Source organism: Triturus cristatus, chromosome 4_2 (assembly GCF_964204655.1).
Source record: "Triturus cristatus chromosome 4_2, aTriCri1.1, whole genome shotgun sequence".
In the NCBI taxonomy this organism is placed as follows: Eukaryota; Metazoa; Chordata; class Amphibia; order Caudata; family Salamandridae; genus Triturus; species Triturus cristatus.
Genome location: NC_140586.1, coordinates 51,742,788 through 51,765,712, shown reverse-complemented (window position 1 = coordinate 51,765,712; position 22,925 = coordinate 51,742,788). Strand labels below are relative to the sequence as shown.

General features: G+C 46.5%; 1 protein-coding gene across 3 annotated transcripts in view; it reads left to right on the top strand.

Annotated features, from left to right (window-relative positions):
* Positions 1–18,166, top strand: part of GTF2F1 (general transcription factor IIF subunit 1) — a 146,488-nt gene extending 128,322 nt beyond the window's left edge. For all 3 annotated transcript variants that reach the window (XM_085600446.1, XM_085600444.1, XM_085600445.1), the window contains exons 11-14: positions 4,259–4,332; positions 5,274–5,412; positions 5,680–5,803; positions 17,381–18,166. In XM_085600446.1, the coding sequence (XP_085456572.1) occupies positions 4,259–4,332; positions 5,274–5,412; positions 5,680–5,803; positions 17,381–17,585 (542 nt within the window). In that variant the 3' untranslated portion in view covers positions 17,586–18,166. The remainder of the gene's footprint in view (positions 1–4,258; positions 4,333–5,273; positions 5,413–5,679; positions 5,804–17,380) is intronic.
* The last annotated feature ends 4,759 nt before the right edge of the window (positions 18,167–22,925 follow it).

Sequence of the window (22,925 nt, the reverse complement as noted above, 5' to 3'; positions counted from 1 at the left end):
ACCGCCGCCAGGGCCTTCGTAGCCCCCCACAGCTACGCGAGCCATGGAGCCGCTACCTTGACCCAGGTAGGCACTCCACAGGCTGTGACCTTTTCAGCGAGCGAGCGTGATGTCTTCAAACTTCGCTCCGCTTCCCCAGTTGACATCGAGCGGCGAGGGATCGGGAGAGCGCTACGATCTCTGCACAGAGATGCCATCTTGTCTCTATCATCCACGGTATCTGATTTACAAAGAGATGTATATAATCATACAATCCAGCAGTGTTTTAATTTAATAATTCAAAGATTATGCAATTCTGTTAATGTTTAACAAGCACAATGAAGTCTATTAAATTTATAATTTCTACTAGTTGAAAAGACCTGTCACAAGCATTTTAGGGTACATATCTGAAATACCCACCTCCGCAAGCTAAGTTCCGTGGTGGCAGATCAAAATTTTAACTCTGTAAACAAGTGCGATTACTGTGCAGATATGTATAGTTCAAAAATACCTGTGTCGCAATTAACATCTTGTTGTGTAGCATTTGTTGATGCAATGAAGCATAGTAATCATATTTTGCAGTGTGAACCTCTTCTAGGTACACATGCTGTGCTTTTTTCTTCAATCCAGTGGTTTGTTCTGGAAACTTTACCTCTCCCCCTCTTACTTTTATCTTAAATTTCTTTGGTTTCAGGCACCCCCCCCCCCCCTTGCGATTTCCCCACTCCATGATTTCCATCTTAGATTCTTTATTTCGCTATCGGGTTCCTCCAAAGCAGTTTGTGTTGATAGTTATTCAGGAACGGAGAGATGAGTGTACCCCTTGGGATCTGGATCCATGTTTCGTAGTTCAGACATGGATCTCAAGATGGTGCATTAAACACCAGTGTACACTTACCAACAGTGCCCATTCGCAACTTCCGATGGTGCTTATTGTGTTTGTACTATCCAACGTTGGGCCCCTTTGGTAAGTCTAGCTGTTGCGATTTCGTAAATGATAGTTACTTTTGTGTGTAAGCAGACATACACTAGTTTGCGCAACTTGGGTGTATCGTATAACTGGTTCAAACTGCATACATGTTACGTCGAAATCAAGTACATGGACCACACACTTAGGTTAAGCCACTAGCACAAGCCTCAGTATTGCTGTTCTGTAAAAATATCTCAAGTGACAGTATTTCACTCACTGCATGTGGGATTGAAGTGCATGGGCACTCAGGTCCTTTTGACCTGCAGCATGAGCATGTTAAGGTACTGCATTCCAACAAGTAAGGGCAGCCTTCAAGAGGTGATGAGGACAGTATCGTACTGAATAAAACCCTTTACTCTGGACCTTGACATTAAGATTGTCAGAGACTGAATTGTGGGAGCTCTGTGGATTGCGCAGGGCTTGAAATCACTTTTGGTATAATTCAGGCAAGCTCAAAGCTACGCAGTCTCTCTGACGTCTTTGTGGTTTCAAACTTTCTCAAGGAACGCTGACTAACATTCCTTTAGCTGAAGGAAGACTATTGTATTTGTTCACAATGTACCCAGTAGACTTTCAAATGATGTTCAGGTTCCACAGGCCAGTCTCTGAGGCTGTCTTGGTTCAGTGTTCATCAATGCGGCCAGGCATCTGCCCCCCTTCTTTATAGCCACTAGTGTGATACAATGCAATCTTGTTCAAATAGACTTAGCTGGACTGGTTGGAAAATAGGAATCTAGGGTGTGCAATGAGGATTTTTTTTCTTTTTAGACTTTCTCTCTTTGGGAAGCAGCTTAGGAAGGTTCTGTAAAGTTTCAAGCTTAAACTGGAAAAAAAAGAGAGAAAGAAGACCGCCCTACGAATTCTAGAGGGCTTTGAAAGAAATGCACCTGTTACTCCCAATGATGAGGCTGTTAACAAATAAGAGATTTTAAATAATACTGAGTCTTCACTGGAAAGAGTTACTGAGTGAACAGGGTTAACTTCCAAATTGGAGATATCTCAGACTCTCATCACTTGGCTTGAGTGAGGCATGTGTTCCTGCCTTTTGGAGTGCACTAAAAATTAAAACCTGCTTGGAGAAACACTTGGTAAATTTGCGGTGGAAAAGGACATTGCCTGCAGGTCTACATCCAGTGTATTCTGATCTTAACAGTGTACTTTTCAAAGTGTATAATTGCCCTGTTTAATCCATGCACATATGTGATTTTAATTTCCTTTCCTGGAACACAGTTTGTGATGATTACTTCTGCACATATAGTGAGTTCGATTTCCAAAGAAACCATAATGTCCATCTTTAATCCCTAATAGCATGTACTATTTTTACATTAATCGGATGCTTGCAGTCTTCCCAGGATCACTTTTGCCTGTTAAACTTTACAACTGCATACCAGAAGGACATTGCTGTACTGCACTGACCAAAGTGCAGTTGTAAGAAGTGCCCTCAAATGTGAGGTCTATGGGCCAGGGTTCAGAGGTAAAGGTTGCCGCATCAAAGGCAAGATTGTCAAGAAGGATTGCATGATGCATATGATTTAGGCAATAAGCAGCTTTCTATGCTACTACCAATGGGCTAAACAAGGGGAGAGGTAGGTATGGAAGCATTACTAAGTGAAATGTCATTGGAGGACATGTGTAGGTGAACTATTTACCTTTGTAGATCAATACTTACGTGCAAGAGCCATTAAGAAATGTATTTTGTAACAGTATATCTTTCGAACCACCACCTCTGGATTGCAGCCTCAGGCAATGTATGTAAAGCAAATGCATCTTAATCAATCAACTGTTTAAAGAGCCATTTAGTTTTCTATAACACTGGCTTTGCAGGTGGTCATCTGTTGTAGATGCACATGCGACCTATGCAATTTCCTTGAGGGGTGCGGGTTTGAAGAAAGTGAAGAGATTTTGTGTCTATACAAGACTATTTTAAATCTCTCGATCACATGGGATTCTAGGATTCTAGTCCCATAGTCTGGTTAAAACCCAATTCTCTTTCAAAGCCCACAGTTCATTTTCAGGCCCATAACGCCGTGAACCATTCCAGATGTAATAACTATGCGGTGGGAGCAAGTAGAGCATGTGAAACCATAAATAAGATGCTGTGAAATGAATGTTGTAGACAACTAACTTAATAAGATTTCCCTGGCACTGCAAGAGCTTTAGTAAAGCAGATCTGTAGCATCTTTGATTTCAAGGTAGCTATGGTGATAACGCATGGGTGAATAGGCAATTTAGCTCTCACTGGTAAACCATAACCAGTGCTTAATTTATTAAGTATATAAATACAAATGAAAATAAATTAATGTGGGTCTACAAAGTCTTTCTTGAGATGCTGTTTCCTACTTTTGCCACTCATGCCTCTAGTTTCCTGCATTGGCGCTACCCACTTGCTTGCTACTCTCTGAGTTTTGTTGCGGAAGAGCCCACCTTCCTTAAGAGGATTTCACAGGGAAGGGGATGTTTCACCCGAGTATATTTTGTACACTGTGGGTAAAGTAGGTTAATGGGCCACTGTTGGCTAGAAAACAACAAGCACAATTTGAGTGCAATGTGCCACTCGTACCCATGCCACCACACATGCTACACTAATGAGCGGTAAGCCCCATGCTGTGCGTTAGGGAATGTTGCACTGCTACTGCAGATTGAGTTGTTTTTACTGCTGAAGTCAGTGATATCAATGTTTGCAGTGCTTCAAAGTAACTTACGTTAGCTTTAAGCAAAATGAGCTTGACTATATTGGATTCTTCGGCACAAAACAAAACATGGCATGACTGGTTTTTCAATAACTGAAAAGATTGTGTGTTGTTACTTTGCTGGTGTAATTCCCACATTTGTCGGGAAAACAGTTCTTCACTATGTTTGCTACTTGCCTTCTTGGTGATATGTTGCGTCTGTACACAAGAAGGGATTCCATCCTATTTATGATTTTCAGTTTAGATGCTCAGATAGACATGGATATTTAGGACGTTTTTGTTCTGTGATGAGGTCGTATGTGGCCTCATGTGCATACCAACATCACAGCCAGCAGATATGTACTTTAAATTAGGTAAACAAGCCTTAGTGGCAAAGACTTGGAGAAGGCAATCAAGCCTGCATCAATAATTAAACGTATAGTCTTGTTTAATTACCATCCTCTGTACTTGGTTGTCATCTTCTGTCTTGCAAACCTTAGAACACCCCCTCATCAACATCTTGCCCACCACTTATCTCAGTTTGCCCCTCATCTCATATTCTCTTTCAGTTTGCTTCTACTATTACATTCTTCCTTTTATGCCCTATTGTTCTAATTGTGATTCCATCTCATCCTGCTAGATAGTAGCGATGAGTCCGAAACTTCCGAAGAGAGTGACATAGACGGCGAAGCCTCCTCTGCCTTGCTCATCCAGGTAACTCACTCCAACTCATTCTGTACTGTCTTCATTGCTTTTGGCATGGATTGCAAAGAAACATTTAAACTGGATTTTATTTTAGTCATGTCTAGATTTGCAAAGGTTTTGTAGACTTGGAGGAGGAAATTCAAATATGAGAACTCCTCACCTCCACTGTGGAAGGTTGGAAGAAGGAGATGACCAAATAAACCTAAATGTGCAGTTCAAGCGTTTGAGAAGGAACTGTTTTAGAATGTGGTTTCACATCTGGTTTTCTTTACAGGATGAAATACTTTGCATGCAATTAAAATAGATGAGGGAAGCCAGAAGGGGAGGAAGACTCGTAGGTTAGTAGGTGGGGAAAGAAAATAAGGCTGTAGACAGACCTGATGTTTGATGGGACTGTATAGGAATGTGCTAGCTGGATGTCGAATCTACAGGTAACGTAACCGAGAAATAGAAACTGATTTTACAATCTGTACAAGTCCCACAAAAGACTAGCACCAAGCGTGAACTTGGCTTTGAAGCTTCTCACATACAGACCCTGGCAAGGCACTATGGCTTGTAAGCAGCCTTATTTTGTATTTTTTTCAGCAAAAGGTGAGCATTGTAAGTTTGGTACATTCCACGAACAACATCATACTTTATTAGACCTCAGTTAGTTTATATTCTAAGGAAAGCGTAAATGAAAGATATTCCAGTCAATTTCACTAACTTGGGAGTAGTATTAGTCGTAGAAAGGGAACAATTTTACCTGATCGAGTTAGGAGCATAGATCTTTTCTCTAGCTCCAGGCATGTGAGTGCTAAGGGTCCCTGGGTTAGCGGAGGATCATTCAGCCCAGGGATTTGACAGTATCGGGTGAACCAGGAGCTGGTACCATGACAATGAAATGGGGTGTAGGAGATGGCAATTATTTTTGGTACAGGAAAAGCAAACGGAATTACTGTTTATTCTAGAAAAAGAAAACACCGCCAAAGAAGGAGAAAAGGGGATCCGCCTCAAGCTCTAAAGCAAGCAGTCGCCCTGGGACACCCACAGTGGATGCCAGTAGTACCTCGTCAACTCTGCGGGCAGCAGCAAGCAAGCTGGAGCAAGGTAAATTCTTGGGCTGTTTTCACTCTGTTGAAACAAGACAAAGTCTCTTTCCTTGTAAGCCAGAGCAAGGTATATGTATGGCTTGTATTTGCCAAGGTTCCTCACTCCTGGGTCTCAGAGCAGCTACTTGGGAGGAGAGGTCTTTGAGTCCACTAGACCCAGGGTGAAGGGTGGGAAACGACATTGCAGGGTCAGGGTGGTTTACAGTTTACCAGGGCCCTGGAGTTCTTGACCTCTTACCAGTTGTGTATTTTTATTCTGGTTTAGGGAAACGTCAAGGAGCATCTGGAAATCTTCCAGCAGCCAAGCGACTAAAGATGGAGGGTGGCCCAAAAACATCTGGAAAATCCACTCCGCAGCCTCAATCTGGCAAATCCACACCCAGCAGCGGGTAAGACCATTAATGAGTTTATTTCTGTAGCAAAGCTATTTCTGAAACTAGGAATGCACCTCCAACGGATAGTAAAGAGTACTGAGGAGTAGTGTTCTGTGTCACTCCAATCCGCCTATTAGGTGGATGTATGGGCCTGACTGAAAAAGAGAGTCCGGGTAAAGCAGGAGCGCATGTGGAATGGTTCCATTGGGGACAGATTTGGCTCTGGTGTTTTTGGAAGAGACTAGAAGTAGCATGGACCTAGCTGTATATGGTCGTTATACAGGAGCTGTTTATTTTGTGGCTGAACCAACCATAGCCTTACTTTCTCCTATGTTACTCTTCTGTCTGTGGTACCTGTGACATTGTTTGGGGTCAAGGACAACAAGTTTTCATGTTTACTTTGTCAACTGGATAAGTAGGTCTAAGCCCCTGCAGCACCTCTGGAGTATAATTAATACGTACACACAGAGATAATATTAGGGCAATCAAGAATGCAATACATCTGCCCAGCTCTGGGTCCCAAATGCACACCACGCTCAATCAGATCTGTCTCATGGAGGCTGTTCAGCTGAGGCAGGCAGCGCCGGGCCCTCCGAGCCATCAGAGCCTCCCCCATCTTCGCTCATCATTGTGGGATCAGGATCCAAGAGCTCATCACCGACTCCACCAAACAATGAGATCCTCCCCCACCTTGTCATCATTCCTGCTTAACTTTATATTGTGTTCCTTGGCTAGCATCCATTCCGCCACATCCTTGTGCCAGTGATACACCTCGGGAGCACACTGTTCCATCCACATAATGGCCACCCTACTATGCCTGGCATGCACCAGTGATAGCTTGTAAATTTGTACAGCTATGTTACAACCCCTGGGCCTCCTGAGGTTTCCTATCAAGCAACACTGCGGGGTCACCACCACCTGCAAGGAAGTGGCTCACGATAGCTCCTCCACCACCTGGTGCCAATAGCTCTGCATGGCCCGGCAGCCCCAGGCCAAGTGGAGGAAATCTTCCCCCTGAATTCAACAGCTAGGGCAACAGTCAGCACGGGCATGAGAGATGCAGTGAAGGGTCTTGTGGGTTAGGTAAGTGTGGTGTAAGAAATTATAGTGTATGAGCTTGAATCTGGCATTGCAAGAAACTGCGTGAGTTCACAAACACATGCCCAGTCAGTGTCCTCTAGCGGTCCGCATCACAAACTGCACGAGCCCGTAGCTGAGCGCCCACTGCATCTGCCCTCATGGCTTTGTAGAGCAAGGAGATCAAACGCCTACCCGACCCACAGGTCAACAGGGTTCCCACAAAGTCGGACGACCCAGGCACAGCAGGAAAAGAGGGCCAGGCCTGCCTGGTCACCTCCACCAGGCCTGCATGGTGCACAAATTGGCCCGGCCCCAGTAAAAACTCCATCCGAGCGTCCTCAAAGGTGATTAAGTTCTCGCTGGCGTACAAATCTCCCAATATAGTACAGCCCTACTCTCTCCAAGCCTGGTAGGACATATGAGCCACCAATTGTCAGACTGGTGCCAATATCCACACAGGCAACTCCCGATGGAATGGAGCAGGATGCAACACCGTGGTGATGAAGCATTTCTAAATTTGCGCAATCGCACCACCTATGGCACGCAATCTGGGGCTCCAGCACCCTCCATTAAAATCTGCAGCAACTGCCCGACTCAGATCGTTCCTGCAAGCAGGCGCTATTCCCAGCTGTCTCCAGGGTCTAGTCTGCGAGCCACATGTGCGCAGCATAATAATACAGATCCACTTGAGGCGCCTCCCGGCCACCTTCACCATAAAGTCTGGTCAGTGTGGTCAAGGCCACTCTTCTGCGCCTGCCCGCCCGGAGCAAAGAAACTAGGATGAAGTCTAATTCTTGAAACACCCTGGTTGGCAGGGGACAAAGCAAATTCTGAAGGGTGTATATGCAGCGTGGAAGAAGGACCATCTTAGAGCTGGCAAGCCGATCCATTAATGACAGCGGGAGTGTATTCCAGAAAGCGACTGAGGTCGTCAACTTCCGACTCAATCTTGCCTATGTTCAGGTGTCGAACTCCTTTTGTAGGTCAGTTGAGACCAGGCCATGTCTCTCCTTGATGCTCGACCTCATGTATAACATGGGACAACCGCCGAAGATTCATCCCAGTGTTACGGCCTGGGATAAACCCACAATGGTCCTCCTGGACCAAGCCAGTCATACGGGGGTTCAAGCGATTGGCTAATAGTTTGCACAGGACCTTCACATCAGATTTAATCATTGTGAGCGGCCTATACGCTGCTGAGCCTGCTTGTTACCGCCACGTTTTAGTAGCATACAAATGCCCCCCTCCCACATTGTGGGGGTAGCATACCCTTCTTCCTGACCTCAAGGAAAAAGTCCAGCAGGCCCTGCATAATCACCGCCAAGAACAACAACCTCTATGTCCTCAGCCCGTGGGACTCCTCCCACCAGGATCCTGCCTAGTCTACTACACGTATTGTGAGTCAGTGAGTGACGTGCATGATTGCCGTGCGGGATGACAAGCATGCCAGTCATTGACTAGGCCTATGTTAGTCATCACAGCATTAAGTGCAGTAGTCATGTGGAGCTTAGTCCTCTCTCTAGGCAGAGTTCGATCCATGCTCCCGTCCAACATGCAGTTAGTCGTCCAGCCAGATGATAGGCGTATCCGCATGCCTCACAACTAGATCCTGTATTGGTAGAAAAAAAAGGGTTGTCTGTTTTAGAGGCATATATGTTCAATAAAGTCAATGGCCTACCATCTAGAGTCCCGTGCAAAAACAACATACCTGCCCTCCACATCTGCCTTGACTTAAGTTGTGGCAAATGGATTCCCAGGACCCACTTGGCATATGTAAAATAGGGGGAATGGAAAACCTGACCCCGCCTTTTCCTGGTCAGGCATATGGCCCCCAGCATCCCCCAGATGTGTTTCCTGCAAGCATGCAACCATAATGTTGTGGTGTTTCAGGAAAGTGAGCACCCTGCATCATTTTAGATAGGAACATAATCCCCTGACGTTCCACGTCCATAATCTAAAATGTCCCCCCCATCAACTAGACAAAGGACCCGTGGGTGCCCTCCTCCCCCCACTGTACCACACACATTGCCAAGCACTGTGAAAAACAAAAAACACTTTAAACTCATGAAACCAAACATCATTCACCCATCCTCAGAGAAGCGTGCCAACTATAATGCCCAACCATTGCATGTGCCAGGACCTGCACAGCATCCCCGCCCATCCAGTTGGGACAAGCGAATACAAACAGCTGCTCAGCCAGCCGCGCACAATTGTACAGGGAGTCCGGTCCTTAGTCATCGACCAGGTGCACCCTGCGGGCCACCATGTGCTGCTATCTTTGGGGCCAAACACAGCAGTAGCAATTGCCCAGCCACTTACCAGCGCCATTCGCCATCTGCCTCGAGGGGCCGGCAGCATACAGCACATACATAAGACACGCTCGCAAACAGTCAAGGCCATCACACAGTAAAGGAGCATTCGTCTGTCATCAACATCTGCACCATTCCCCCACCTCTGGGGCCAGCAGTGTGTCTGGCACAAAGTCCATTGCCGGGTTCTATGCTCCGGCCTCTGCAGCATCTCCATGAATCTGAGCCCCACTGTCCGGCACCACCTCAGTATCTCCAGTGTCATGTACTTGCATGGTGCCATCATCACAAATAGTCACTCATTGGGCATCAGATGGGCCAGCACCTCTGGCGTGCTTATGTCTGGGGGCTCTGCTGGTGGCGTGACCAGGTGCCATCAGGACGATGGATCTTGGTATGGTCTTAAATCGCCAGCCAATCCCAGACATCCTCAGGGTGGTCAAAAAAGTGTGCCCTCCCCTGCAAGATGACTTTCAAACCTCAAGGGGTATAGGAGCATGTATTTTAGCTGTAGCGCCTTCAGCTTTCGCTTTACAGCCAAGGAGGATTTGCATTGCTCCTACACCTTTTTGGTATATTCTAGATACATGGAAATCCTACAGTTCTCGGAGAGGGGCACCGACTGTTCTCGAGAGGCACGCTGTCCCTGTCGCGGTAGTCTGGGATCTTGGTGATTAACACACTCTGCGGGGCCAGCGAGGGAGGCCACCAAGGCCCTGTGGGCCTACTTTGCCACAAAGAAGTCTGACAGTCCTTGCGGCCGGAGCTCCCTCCTCACCCAATTATTCTCGATGAAATTTTCTGCTGAGGTCCCATCTGCCCTCTTTGGGAACCCCAGTACCCAGATATTGCAGCGTCTAGAGCGACCCTCCGTGTCCTCGACTCTACGCTCGAGCTCCCCAGAGATCCTGGACATATGCGCCATTTGTCCTTTAAGTGATGCCTCCTCCCCCTGCAAAGCTTCCATGTTATCTTCTGTAGTGACCTTGTCTGCCACCTTCCTTAAATCAGCCCTAAGGAGGTTGACGTCATTGGAGATGGTTTGAATTTTGTTTTCCAGAACAGACTGTGATCCGAGTATGGCAGCCAGCAGCTCAGCCCTGGTTGGTTTCTGCTCCCTCTCGGGGAAACCATCCACATTATCCGCCCCTACCTGTTTCGTAAATCTCTGGGGCTTCTGTCGAAGAGTTGTATACTGTGTAATGATATTGGCAGGATGCGAGCACTTCGGCCTGTCTTTGCCCATGGTCCCTACGTGGGAGTGCGCTCCCACCCCCACTGACTCAGTCCCGTGTGAGTGGTAGTCTCGTCACACAGCCACAGTCGTCCGATCCCAATTGGCCGGGCACTCGCCGTCCAGGCAGCGAGCCCTCAGATGCTCACATCCGCGAGCCCCCAGGAAGCTGACTTCATCAGGTATTATGCCAGACCCATGGCTCCTGCCACCCAGGTCCAGCTGCTGCTGGGTGCCCCCACCGATCGCCCCCGTGCCTGGGGACGTGGCAGAGACCTTATGCCAGGCAGACCTTAAGGGGGCCTTCCATAACTCTGATTCAGTTCGGGGGCCAGCACCTACTGTCAGTAGATTGGGGGGGGGGGGGGACAAGCGCCTGTGCCGGAGGTGGTAGCCTCACCTACATCCTGTCCGTGGCCTTGCAATGAGGACTGATCAAGAGGGTGTCCCAAGTGAGGCCCAATATCGACCACAGCTACATGGCGTACAGGCATTCCTCACAGCTCGTCTCGCGCAGGTGGTACGGCCCAGCCGGTTCCACTCTCTCCGCCCTCTGCAGTACGCAAAGCTGAGTCAGCAGCTGGGCAAGAGGCAGGGGTCCTAGGAATGTAGCGTGAATGCTACCGGCTCAGGGCGCCCAGGGCTCTGTTGGCTTCCCTCAGGCCCCTCTCTCCATGTGTGGGGGGGTCCACAATCGAGGCTCGGGGTGGGGGAGGCAGACCTACCGCAGCCTAGCAAACAGACCGTAGGACCAGGAGGGACCTCCCTCAGCTCTGGCAGGGACCCTGGCAGAGGGTGGCCCCAGCCAACCCCATCTGCCACTGCCACTACGCTACAGCAGTCCACACTCCACTAGCCTCAGGTAGCCCCCCGGAGCCATGGACTCCAGGTTCAGTGTCCTCTTATTGTGTTTTCCCCATCACCGGGGGCTCCGGCTCACAGCAGGACCACTGCGGGCCGCAGCAGGCCAGGGGCAGCGACAACCACAAGGCAAGAGCAATCTGGTCCGAATCACTGCGAGGCAAGCCCACTACCTTGCGGTCTCCACAGCCCAGTCCGTCACCGGTCGACGCAGAGCCCCGATTTTGGCACCAATCTATCCCCCAGGTCTGGCTGTCATGCCGTAGGTATGTTTGTTGGCCGAATTGGGCAGAATTTACAAGATTTCAGCGCAGACCGGCGGGAGTTCGGAGACTTGCGTCCTGACGGCCATGTTGCTTGGCCATGCACCACAAAATGTAACAAGTTAAGACTACTTTTAATGCTCCCAGAATGCTCACTATTTGTATGCAGATACACGCTAAAGCCTGAAAGCAGAATTGGTGATTGTTTGCTTTCAATATAAAACGTACACAAAAAAATTGCAAAATGAACCAAATGTATTTTCTGATTGATACTTCTAACTGCATATTACTAACCTTTTAGAATAATCACCAGGTGCTAGACTAGATCAGGAAGCTGTTCACAGTACACTCCAGCGTGTTAGAAGGTGGTGACATGCTGCTCCGATTTGATTTTGTTCCACCCCAGAAGTAACGGAACGGAGCTGATACAGGCACCACCCCTCTGCACTGACGTCAGTTCTTGTCTTTCAGCACGTTCAGACAGGGCTCTGCTTTTCTTTTTCTCTGGCATTTGAAGAAAGTTTTGCCATGTTTCTTTTCAAAAAATTAAAACTAGTGTCCTCTCCAAAAACTATAGGATTTAAACCATGCAGTTACTGTGGCAAACCAATGTCTGTGACAGACCCCCAAAAGGTGTTCCTTTGGCGTTTTGGCTCGGGCACGAGTCATGTGAGGAGTGCGCCCTCATGAAACTGAAGGATCATGAAGCAAAGCTGTATGTCCCCAAAACCTTGCAAGTCTGCCTCAAATTAGGGAGCGTTGACTCGCTCCCACTCCGAAGACCGTTCCCACAACAGGTCGCCATCAAGGTCAAAGTCTTCAAATAAGTATAGATCTAAAAAGAAGAGGAAACTCAAATGCCAAGCAGGACCTGTCCACATCTCACCACTTTGTCTCCCGAGAAGTCAGGAGGGCATCAACGTGCCACCTACCTCGCTTCCAATCCACTGAGGAACCGATTGTGATATTGGCTTAATGCACCCTGATTTCCCCGGATCACTGTTAATGTCGCTAAAGATCGAGGCCTTCAGGGAGCCATGTTGCACTACCCTGGTTCCCTCTGGCATGCCTTTGTGCCCCAAAGATCTGCAGGGACCTCCAGTCTGGTTACCACTGGCAGATTCATCCTCTGGCCAGTCTACACACCTCAAACCCGCTTCGAGTTCTGCACCGGTGTCTGTGCCGGATTTTGGTGTTTGACTCGGAGCCGAACTTGTTTCTGCCTTGAACGAGGTTGTGTCTGGATTCCACATTGACATGCCCATTCAATCTGATTCTGCCAGAAAGCTAACCTTCCCACAGAGCCACCATCAGGTGCGCCACCAGCCTTTAGAGTCACGCTCGCTTGCGAGGCACTATTTATGAAAAAGGGCTTGGAGCCCGCACACACTGCTTACCATTCGTTGGCTTCAGGGTCACTCTTCTTTGCTGCTTCCTAATTGGACAGCGTGGGCCAGGCGTGTCTTCCGGTTTCTTCTTTGGTGCATGGAGCAAGCACAGATTGGGTTTCTTAGTGTCCCTCTACTGCTCGCACTGTGATTGAGGTACTTTTTTTTTTTTACTTGTTGCTTGTTTCTTTCTTCTTTCACCTCCCACCCACCGCTTCTTTGTGTTGCTGCCCCCCAACATCATCCATGCCATCCTTGCTTGCACATACACCCACCCTTCCCTCTTCTTTTTATTGTTACTTCCACCTCTCATCGTTGCTTGTTGCGTCTTTTTTAATATTGCACAGCAGCACAACATGGCTTAAGAAAAATAAAATGTACGATGTGGTCAATGCTGGCCGTGTCATAGCAATTTTATGTTTCTTCCCTTTAAGCCATGTTTTTTTTCTCATCTTCCCCCTTTCACCCTTCGATGATGCTGTTTGTTTTCCTGGGGCTGGTCAGGCAGCCCTTACAGATATTTCATTTGATGTTTCTCATTTCTTTGGAGAGACAGCAGATTGTGCCCTAAAATGCTTTAAAGAAAGCAGAGCCATGGCACGTCCCTTGGGCGTTTCGGCTCCTACCAAGCAATTCCCCTCTGGAAACTTGGCCCTTCATGGGATTCTACAGAGGGTTGGTATACTGACCCAGGTCATCCTGCTGCCATAGCAAGCACCCCAGTCCTTTAGGTATAGGGGACCGTTATCAGCCAGGCAACATGCTGATCAGCAGGGATACAAATCCTCTCTGTTATTGAGCCCTGCGACAGCAGCCTCGAAACTGCTTTAGCTTGCCCTTAGCGGCTTATGACGACCTTGTAGGCAGTTGGATCTGTCACTTTCGTCCGGGATAGCGACAGATTACATCAGACCTCCAGATTGTCCAACAGGGCTATGCACTCCCATTCCTTTGTGTCCCACCACATCTTTCCCCTACATCAGAGTGGCTTTCAGAGGACCTCCTAGCCATCTTACTCTAGGAAGTGCAGGCTCTTGTCGAAAACCTTTGAGCCATACTCCTTCCTCTTGGCCATATAGAGGGAGAATTTGAGTGCAGGGGAGGGAGTGTATTGTGAAGAGTAAGTTAATGCCTTAAGAAGGGGCATGCAGAATAGGTGAAATTAGTATGACGAAAGTAAGTGGTTAGGTAAAAACACACAGAATATTGGAGGAGACAGTCACTTGTATCCAGAAACTATGCAGCGGAAACCTTGAATTGCTTTAGGTGGGCAGACAGGCCTCACATCAATGGCATTTGGAGCTGAACAAGAAAGTACCATAAACTGAGGTGTGGAATTGAATTAAACATCTACTCCTCATAGGACAAGGCACTTGAGAAATCTACCCCTCCGGTAAAAGAACCTGTCGCTTCTGATGCCATACAGTGAGGTGAAAACTAATGGCAGTTTTTTCATTGTCATGCCTCTTGATAATAGTCTCTCTGCTTATGCCAGGACCCTTTAGGGTGAGGGTTCTAGCAAGGCTTTGGTTTTGCCACATTATCTCAAATGCCTGCAGAGACTGGAAGTATGCAGCATATTGCCAGTTCTAGGGTTCGAATTCCCTGCGAGTCTGTATGCCTTCAAACTTACATGTTTAAGGGTACTCACTAACTCTTCTCCAATTTCTCCACACTTGCGGTGCTAGAACAGTTTTCAGAGTAGGAGTTCTGCCATGAGATGTTAAATCACTTATGTCATAGGGATGGTAAAAAATACTCAGCATCTCAGTAAGAACAAGTATAGCACATGAGTTGCGCCTATTCAGCAGGAGACCGGTACGGGTGTGGTATGCAGCCGTAAAGAGCTAGAGGGAGGATCCAGCGTGTAGGATATTTCTTATCCAAAAAGTATCAAAGGACACAGACAAACTAGGTGAAGGGACTAAACGGTAAGTGTGCTTTGGTGTTAAAGGTATGCTGATAGCCCAACTCTTTCGCCGTTGAGTTATGAAGCGCTCTGTGGAAGAGTAATCCCTTTGAAATATGTGGTTGCTTATAAAGTGGAACCAAACAGCTTACTGACCAAGAAGAACACCACTGCACCACGGGCGCGTTGCGGAACTTGGAGGCTTTGTTGGCCATTTCATACGGCTCCCAAGCACTGGTGGCTGACCAGTGGTCTGAAAACCGCATTCCAAAAGTGCTCTGCACAACAGGCTGGTAAATGTGACACATTCGTTCTACATGATTGCCACATACTAAAAGAGAAGATAGTGCGAACCCATGGGTCGATGGTAGCTTTGGGAAGAGGCTTCATAGGCGGGACCTGGGAGGAACCAGTTTCCTGTCTTACAAGGGTTATCTCTGGCCTTTTTTTTAAATTGCTCGGCAGCAGTGTACCAGGATATCAAATTCAGTTCTGCCCAGATTTCTCGCACTGTCAACTCTAGCTCGTTCTCCATGCTCCCTTCGATTTAGTCTCCCTCCCCCTATTACATTCCACTTCACTGCCCCCATTCTAATTCCCGTCCCTTACCTCTCATCCTACGTCCTCCAAGAATGCTACAGGACCAGCTACTTAAAGGGCATTAACCCCTTTGTTCGTTGTGATTCTAGCTATTGGGGAAGACTATTCCATCCACAAGACTAAGCATCATCATAATCTTTATTTTCGTTTTTATAATAAAACCATAAAAGAAAAAACATATAATCGTCAACCACTGAAAAACCCAACATGGATCGCTTCCTGACAGCACCTTTTAAGAAACCAGCAACATTAAAACATGCAAGTTCATTCCGTAACATGTGCAAGTGAGCCAGCGCCGGTCTGACTTAAGTAAAGATCATGCCGCCCAGCAAAGGTAAAATGTACTCGGTACTCAATTCTTCAAATCTTCATAAAACATGATACATTGCATGGTGTCCTTTTCAGAAAATACGTCACATTCACACGGGTCCAGATTTTCTACTAAATGCCAAGCCCTTGGATTAAGCAGAAGAAAGTGTATCGGGTTTAACCTGAATCTGGTTAAAGAAACAATAGTTAGTTTTTGTCACCAAAGTTGAGTACAGTTCAGAAAAAGTTCTCAATAAAGCATGAGCATGAATGAGAGGTTTTCACAGTTCCCTTGCTACTCTTTTCTCCCATACATTGGACAAAATTTCCAGTTTTTGTCCAATTCAAATCTGACATAACAATGAGTTCAGTGGGTGTCAAATAATTCAGGGCGGCCCAAATCTGTGAATACAGATTTTATATATTTTAGCCAGGGAATCCCGATTCCACCCTCTAGGCTTATACAATCCCTCAAAATCACACGATTTAACTTGGTCTCTCTTGAGCTAAATCGAGCTCCATCCTTGGGGGGGCATGAAGCAAGTATGTCTGCGGTGTATTCCTTACTTAGCTCTTCATAAGCAACAAATGATGTAACACTGGAGTACTGATAGCTGCCTCAACAAATTCTTTCTTGCTGTTCAGAGGTGTCTGTTCATCCCCAAATATCCCTACTGTAACAAGCGACTGAAACACACTTCGTCTGATAGATCTTAATGATGACTTTGATATGCGTATTTCACTAGTCTAGAAGCAAAGTCAGAAGCCACTGAGACAGTATGGGCCATCAACTAGTTTTTAAGTGCCAGGAGCTCCTACAACCAAGTACCATTGCAAGCAAACTGCACACTTGGATATGAAAATGCCTCTACGTTTGTGATCTCACATCCCTGTATAAAATAACTTCTTGATTAGATCGATCTGGGACCTACAATCATGATAATGGATGTTTTGTAATTGATAGCCACAAGACTCATTTCCTATATTCCAGCTATCTTGTACCCTCATTTTACTCTATCCTGAGCCTTTTTTTCCATCTCTCCTACACAATCCTACCCTCTTCACACTTTTGGGCAACCTTAAGGTCACACAAAGTACTGTACAATTATGCATGGTGACATATAATGCAAATCGACAGAGCAGAGGGAAAGCAACTATTGAAAAAGCTCCATTGTGCCCCTGCATGGTAAGCTACGGAAGAATGCCAGCAGTTTAACTGCACAGATTTTGTTTTCAGGGAAGTAGCATTGCACTGACCAGAAAGCTGTGGGCTCCAGATTCAGAAATAAAGTGTCTCTCCTAGACGTTCTTCCAAGGGAATATCATCCTGCTGGTGCAGGAATCAAGGGGTCGGGGATGGGGCAGGATGTCAGAAAAGAGTTGCCGAAAACAGCTGGGTCAGCCTAAAGAGATGCACAATACAATTGAGCAGAGATCTTTATTAAGCATCTCAGAAAGAGTGTATTGGGGCCACGCAGCAGTCAAAAAGTTAACATTCCTGTTGCAAAATGGTGCAGATCAGTGAAACATGTCGTATGAATTTGGGAGTGCTGAATGGCGGGCAGTTTTGCACCACTTCCCTCCCTACGTCTTGCCTGTCCACTCCATGAATGACCTTTATTTTTTCCTCTTCCCGCAGGGATGTACAGCTGACCGAGGAGGCGGTCAGGCGCTACCTGACCCGCAAGCCCATGACCACCAAGGACCTCCTGAAGAAGTTCCAGACCAAGAAGACGGGTCTGAGCAGCGAGCAGACGGTCAACGTCCTGGCTCAGATCCTGAAGCGGCTAAACCCGGAGCGGAAGAACATCAACGACAAGATGCATTTCTTCCTGAAGGAGTGAGGGGGCGCTGCGGGGAACTAACCGGATGTGACGAGCAGGCGGGCACTGCAGCGCCGGAAAGCGCACCCGCGAGGAGGGCGGGGAGGAGTCGGAGCTCGCAGATTACATTTTATACTGGGATAGTAAGGGGTCACTCTCTGAAGTACCCTGTCCTCCCGCCATCTTCCAAATGTAGAAACCAGGTCCCGGTAAACTATGGGCCAACACTTATCTTCCCCTCCTGAGGAGGAGCCTCACCAGTAAGTTATGGACTGCTTCAATTCTCTGACCCAGTGCTTTATGGATCCCGTGTCCTTTCCCCCTTTGAGATGGTTGGGTCACAAGTGGACTCCCCTGCGACCCAGTTTTCTCCCTGTTTTGTACTTCGAGGATGTGTTTCCAGCTATAGTAATAACATTTTATTTTTTAAAGTCACCTATGGGCGGTTTATAGCTCACTATTAGGTGGACTTCCCCTTTTTTATTGGTGTTTACTCATGTACAGAGGAGCCTGAATGTGCTTTCCGCACCTCGGGGACACCAGGCCCCTCTTTTGTACACACTCTGCACTGAGTTCAGTATTAAAGACTTGATGGAACTAGACTCTCCTCTCGTGTCTTCCTAATTTCACAACGTTATGGTCCGAAGGTTACATCACAGGATGTGGTTACTTTGGGTTTTCTGTTTCATGAAGAACCAAAAACAAATTTAAACAAACTGGCCAATTTACATTTGTGTTAAATGTGTTTTTTTCAGGTGTTTGCCTTCACTATAGTGCTGACACGGGGGTACTGTGTTTTAGGTAGCGAAAGTTTGGACGAAGCTGTTCTGATACAGTAAGAATATGGTGTAAATGGTCTTTGCTGGTGAAATGTGCTGTTTTCCTTGAGTGGGGTGGTGCTGTGGTGTTGAAGTTGTGCTATGATACGCAGTGCTGTACTTGTAATGTGACGTTATGGGGTGTGGTGCTTGATGAGAGAGCGACAAAGTCATGTTAGGCAGATAGGGAAGGATACTGCCGAAGATGAGCCTACCAGACCCCTAAAGGGAAGTACCCACCATTCCCCAGAGGTGCTACGGAATGATAATGGAAGGAGGCTGGTGGTTTGCCGCATATTTGAAGACATGCGGTACCTCAGAGGAGTGCATCTCTTGCACTGCAGAGATGCTGTTGACATCTCTTTCGTGATTCTCGGGAGCAGCCGCCCTGGACTGGCTCCTCTCGCAGATGCTTCGAATGCCTCTGTAATTCCATAAAAATGCTTTGCATTATCTTCTGAGCTCCTCTGAAACATTCCTAACCATCACTGTCGCCCCCAGAGCGGCTGTCATTGATCAGGAAGAAGGGCTCCTGCGTCTGAACAGAACGTCCACCGCCCGCTCAGTCTTTGCCTTTTATGGTGAGGGCGTCTGGCGGAATTCAAAGGCAAATTACAATAAATGATAATGCTTTATACAGGAGAGGATGGCTGTGGACACTATAGTACGCCAACAGTGGCCAGTAGGTCAGACAACAAGTGTACTTCACTTCAAGGTCCTTGTGCACAAGACGCTGGGGGGAAGGGTAGTCTTTTACACTCCACCCTAATCCCTATATCTAGACGGGCCCAAAACTGCTGTGCATCCCTAGCAGGCTAAATTTGCATCGTTGTGTAGCCCTAAAAGGCCTGCCCACGCTATGGCCCTCTATTGCAGGAACCACTGAGGAAACCCACCATGCAACAAAGTGGTATTAGCGTATTTTAAGTTACTTAACTTTGGTAAACAAGCAGCTATCCCGTTAAGCCAAGCTGAGTGCGAGGCCACCTCCAAAAGGTTGCAGGTTTGGTGCACCAGGGACAGTGGCATCTGCCCCAAAGAAATGGAGTTGGGCAATGCAGGGAACCCTTATGTAATTCAAAGGAAGAACAAGTTGCTTTCCGTCAGATATACTCTTAGTGGTGGATATGCAATCTCGATGCATATTCCTCATCTTCGAATATCCTCCTGGGGGCAGACTTGATCTGGAAAAACTAAGACTCAGTGTCTAACAATGGATAGCACCGCCGCAGCACTAGCCGGGGATCTGCCCTTTCCACAGTATATGACAACCGGGAGCCATTAAAGGTGCCACGTCACGTCCCAACGTACAGGTCCCTGTCAAACACAAAATGAAAATCACCAGTGTACCCCAACGTCATACCACGAACAATAAATGTAGTGCTTTCCAACCATATATTTTTTTCTTTCGAACGCCATCCTTTGAACCAGTGCTGCCTCAAACCAGGAGGCTGGTTGGCGATAAGGATTCTTCACCATAGTATGCACCAGAAAAAGCATTCTGATGATAAATGCCTTGTTTTGCTGAAGAGTACTACTTCTGCAGATTCCTGATCTTGAATAGGCTGTAGCTCGGTCACTCTGGGTTGGATTCCATATAGGCCTCCCAGTGATATACCAGTGCCCGAAGGGTAATGACTTGGTACACTCCATGTAATATTTTAAGTGTGAAGGTCACTGATCCACATCAATGGCTACCTCATGGTACAGAGCACATCAAAAGGTAAGTATGTATACTTGTGTGTTAGTGCGTCTGTTCTCGTGCACTGTGCCACACAATCTTATACTCAGTGATGTCTCTGCACCATGTTTACAGCATTTCTACACCTCCCCCACCACCTTCCATACAGGTCAAACTACAACCAACACCCTTTTCAACCATGCGTTCCGAAAAGGCCCGCACTCAATGCACATTGGAGGGCTTTGTGACCTTGCCAGGGGGTATGAAGTGCTGTTCCAGTGTAAAAGAATACGGTGTAGTTTGACTGCAGAGAACAATTTAGGAGGTAGCAGCCCACTTTCAAATCTTTTTTTTTTTTTTTTTAGCTGATCATGACGTCGAAGAACATTTGGTTTATCCATTTAGGAACTCAAAGCCTTCCCAAGTGTCCAGCCTATGTCCTCTCCTCATACTAAAGAGTGTGAGGAGGAAAAATATTTGCAAAGTGAAAGCCTCGGATTCAGGATGAGAGGAGCCCTCTTTGAGGAAGAATGTTTCGCCTGTCCACAAACTAATCTGGAAAAAGTACACAGCAACTTGACAGACTCGGCCTTCAAGTACCAGACTCTAAGAGCTGGCGTGACAGCAATCGAGAAAAATAATTGTAATGTTTACAACTATATTGAGAAAAAACGCTTGGACTGAATTCACACCATCCAAAAGTGATCACAAAGTAGGGCCATATGTATGATTCAACCCTTGCAAGAATAGCACCTTCAAAAAAATGTAAATGAAAGCTTGCCAGGCTAAGAGCAAAAAAGCAAACAAAGTGGATAGGTATACCTTCCCTGTGCTTAAATTGAGTCCTTGACTTGCGAGCGAAATATCAAAACTCCAAGCAACAAAATGTTTGAAACGTAGCGGATCAAACTGTGCCATAACACACCAACTGACAGTTAATCCAATAGCCAATCTAGATGGATTTGGTAGAAAGGTGCCTGGCAACGTAAATTGCGTTTATCCACATCAGAAGCCTAAGAAACCAGGTGAAAAAGTTGATTGCAGGTTCTCAGGCTCTAAAGAGAAATATGGAAAAACCTGTAGTCCTGTGTTCTGCGCAGGCATCTTGCCACAACTTATGTAAGAACATACCCGGCTGACATTCAGACTTATGGGACCAAGACCTATTGAATGTGCTCACACCTAAGCACAAAATGTACACGGTGTCTCTGAAGACCTTTTATTTGAGAGTAAACATCTTGCAAGTCCAAAGACACCGCCCAGTCGTACTGATGTAAAGCTGGTAGCACGTGAGGCAATGTCCATGTCTTGAGCTTTTCTTCTAGTATTTGTCGAGGTACCGGAGTCTTTGGAGGGCTTGTGCTTTGAAAGATACTTACATCTGGATCTAAGACATATCATTTGGCGTCTTGGTCAAACCACTATCCTTTTTTCACACTCCTAAATGAAAGGCCAACTCTCTCTCTTTTTTTATATATTATATATAGAGAGACCCTTTCTAGAGCACCTTTCTCCAACAGTAGCTGGATTTATGTCGGTGTAGGGGAGAGGAGAGGAGAGAGGACTCAGATGGTAAAACCAGCAAGGGCGTTCGCACTAATGGGAGTAAATAATTCCACCGAGCAATCTGTAGAACCCATTAAATCATTTTTCATTTACTTAAACGCCACCCGTACACCTACTTTGTGTGCTTGTGCTTTTTGGAGTGCAATTTAATGTGTTTTTTTTGTTAATACTTGTGCTGATGAAGAGACTACCTATGGTGCTTTTCCCTGTCTGTAGCACTCCTTGTCCCTGTACTGATGAAACCACTCGGTCCAGGAACCAAATGGATTGGCACCCTCCGCGTAGAGTAACTTGCATTGCTATTGGTGCAATGGGGTCTCTGCCTAGAGTAACTTGCATTTCCGTTGGTGGAATTGGTGCATGGGGGTCCCAAGCCTTGCAATCACACATTGGCCCTGCTATATTAGAAGTGGTCCAAAGAGGAATGCACTCTTTAGGTCGCAGCCTACCAAACAGAGCAGTTGTCTGGTTTGTTAAAGACCTCTTCGGAACTTTCAGGAAGTAGAACTAGGATGGATTCTGCCCTTTTATTACCATTGGCTTTGTGGTTTGTAACTCACATTTTCTGGCTGTCTTATTTGCTGTCTTATTTTGCTTTAAGCTCTCCAGGTTCAGTTCTTCCCTCTTGTTGCCTAATCGCTTTCTGTAAACAGGCCTGTAAAGCTTGTTCTTATCTCGTCACATTTGCTATGCATTCAAAGACTTAGGGCAAATGTCAGGCACTGTCTTCCGAGGGCGCTTGTTTACTTTTCTTTCTCCGACTTCAAAGTGAGAGGATTTATGTGAAAATCTTGCTGGGCACGGAGGGTAGAAAATAGTTTTTTCTAGAACAGAATTACACTTAAATGAAGTGTGTAAGTATTTCAGAATTAGGAGCCCAAATGAAGCACATTTTGTGTTTTTTCAAGCGTTTTGGAAAGAAGTACTTTTAATATGATCAAAATACATCTTTACACTGGGTGATGTCATTTCCACTCGTTTTTGTCTGAGCACTACCTAGTTTTATTAGTAAAACTATGTGCAAATGTAATGGTCATTTCAATTTAAAATGTGTTGTATGTAATGGCAGTATGCTACTACACCATGAATACTCCACTGCACTCTGGACCACTGTACGCCACTGCACTCTATACCTATCAACTCCACTGTGTACCCCTCTATACCATGCCAATGCACTCTTCGCCACTGCACTCCAGACAAGGCCACACCATTATACTCTGCACAATTCCACTCTACAACACTGCACTCTACGCAACTGCACTCTATGCCAATACACTCCATGTCATTGCACTTTAC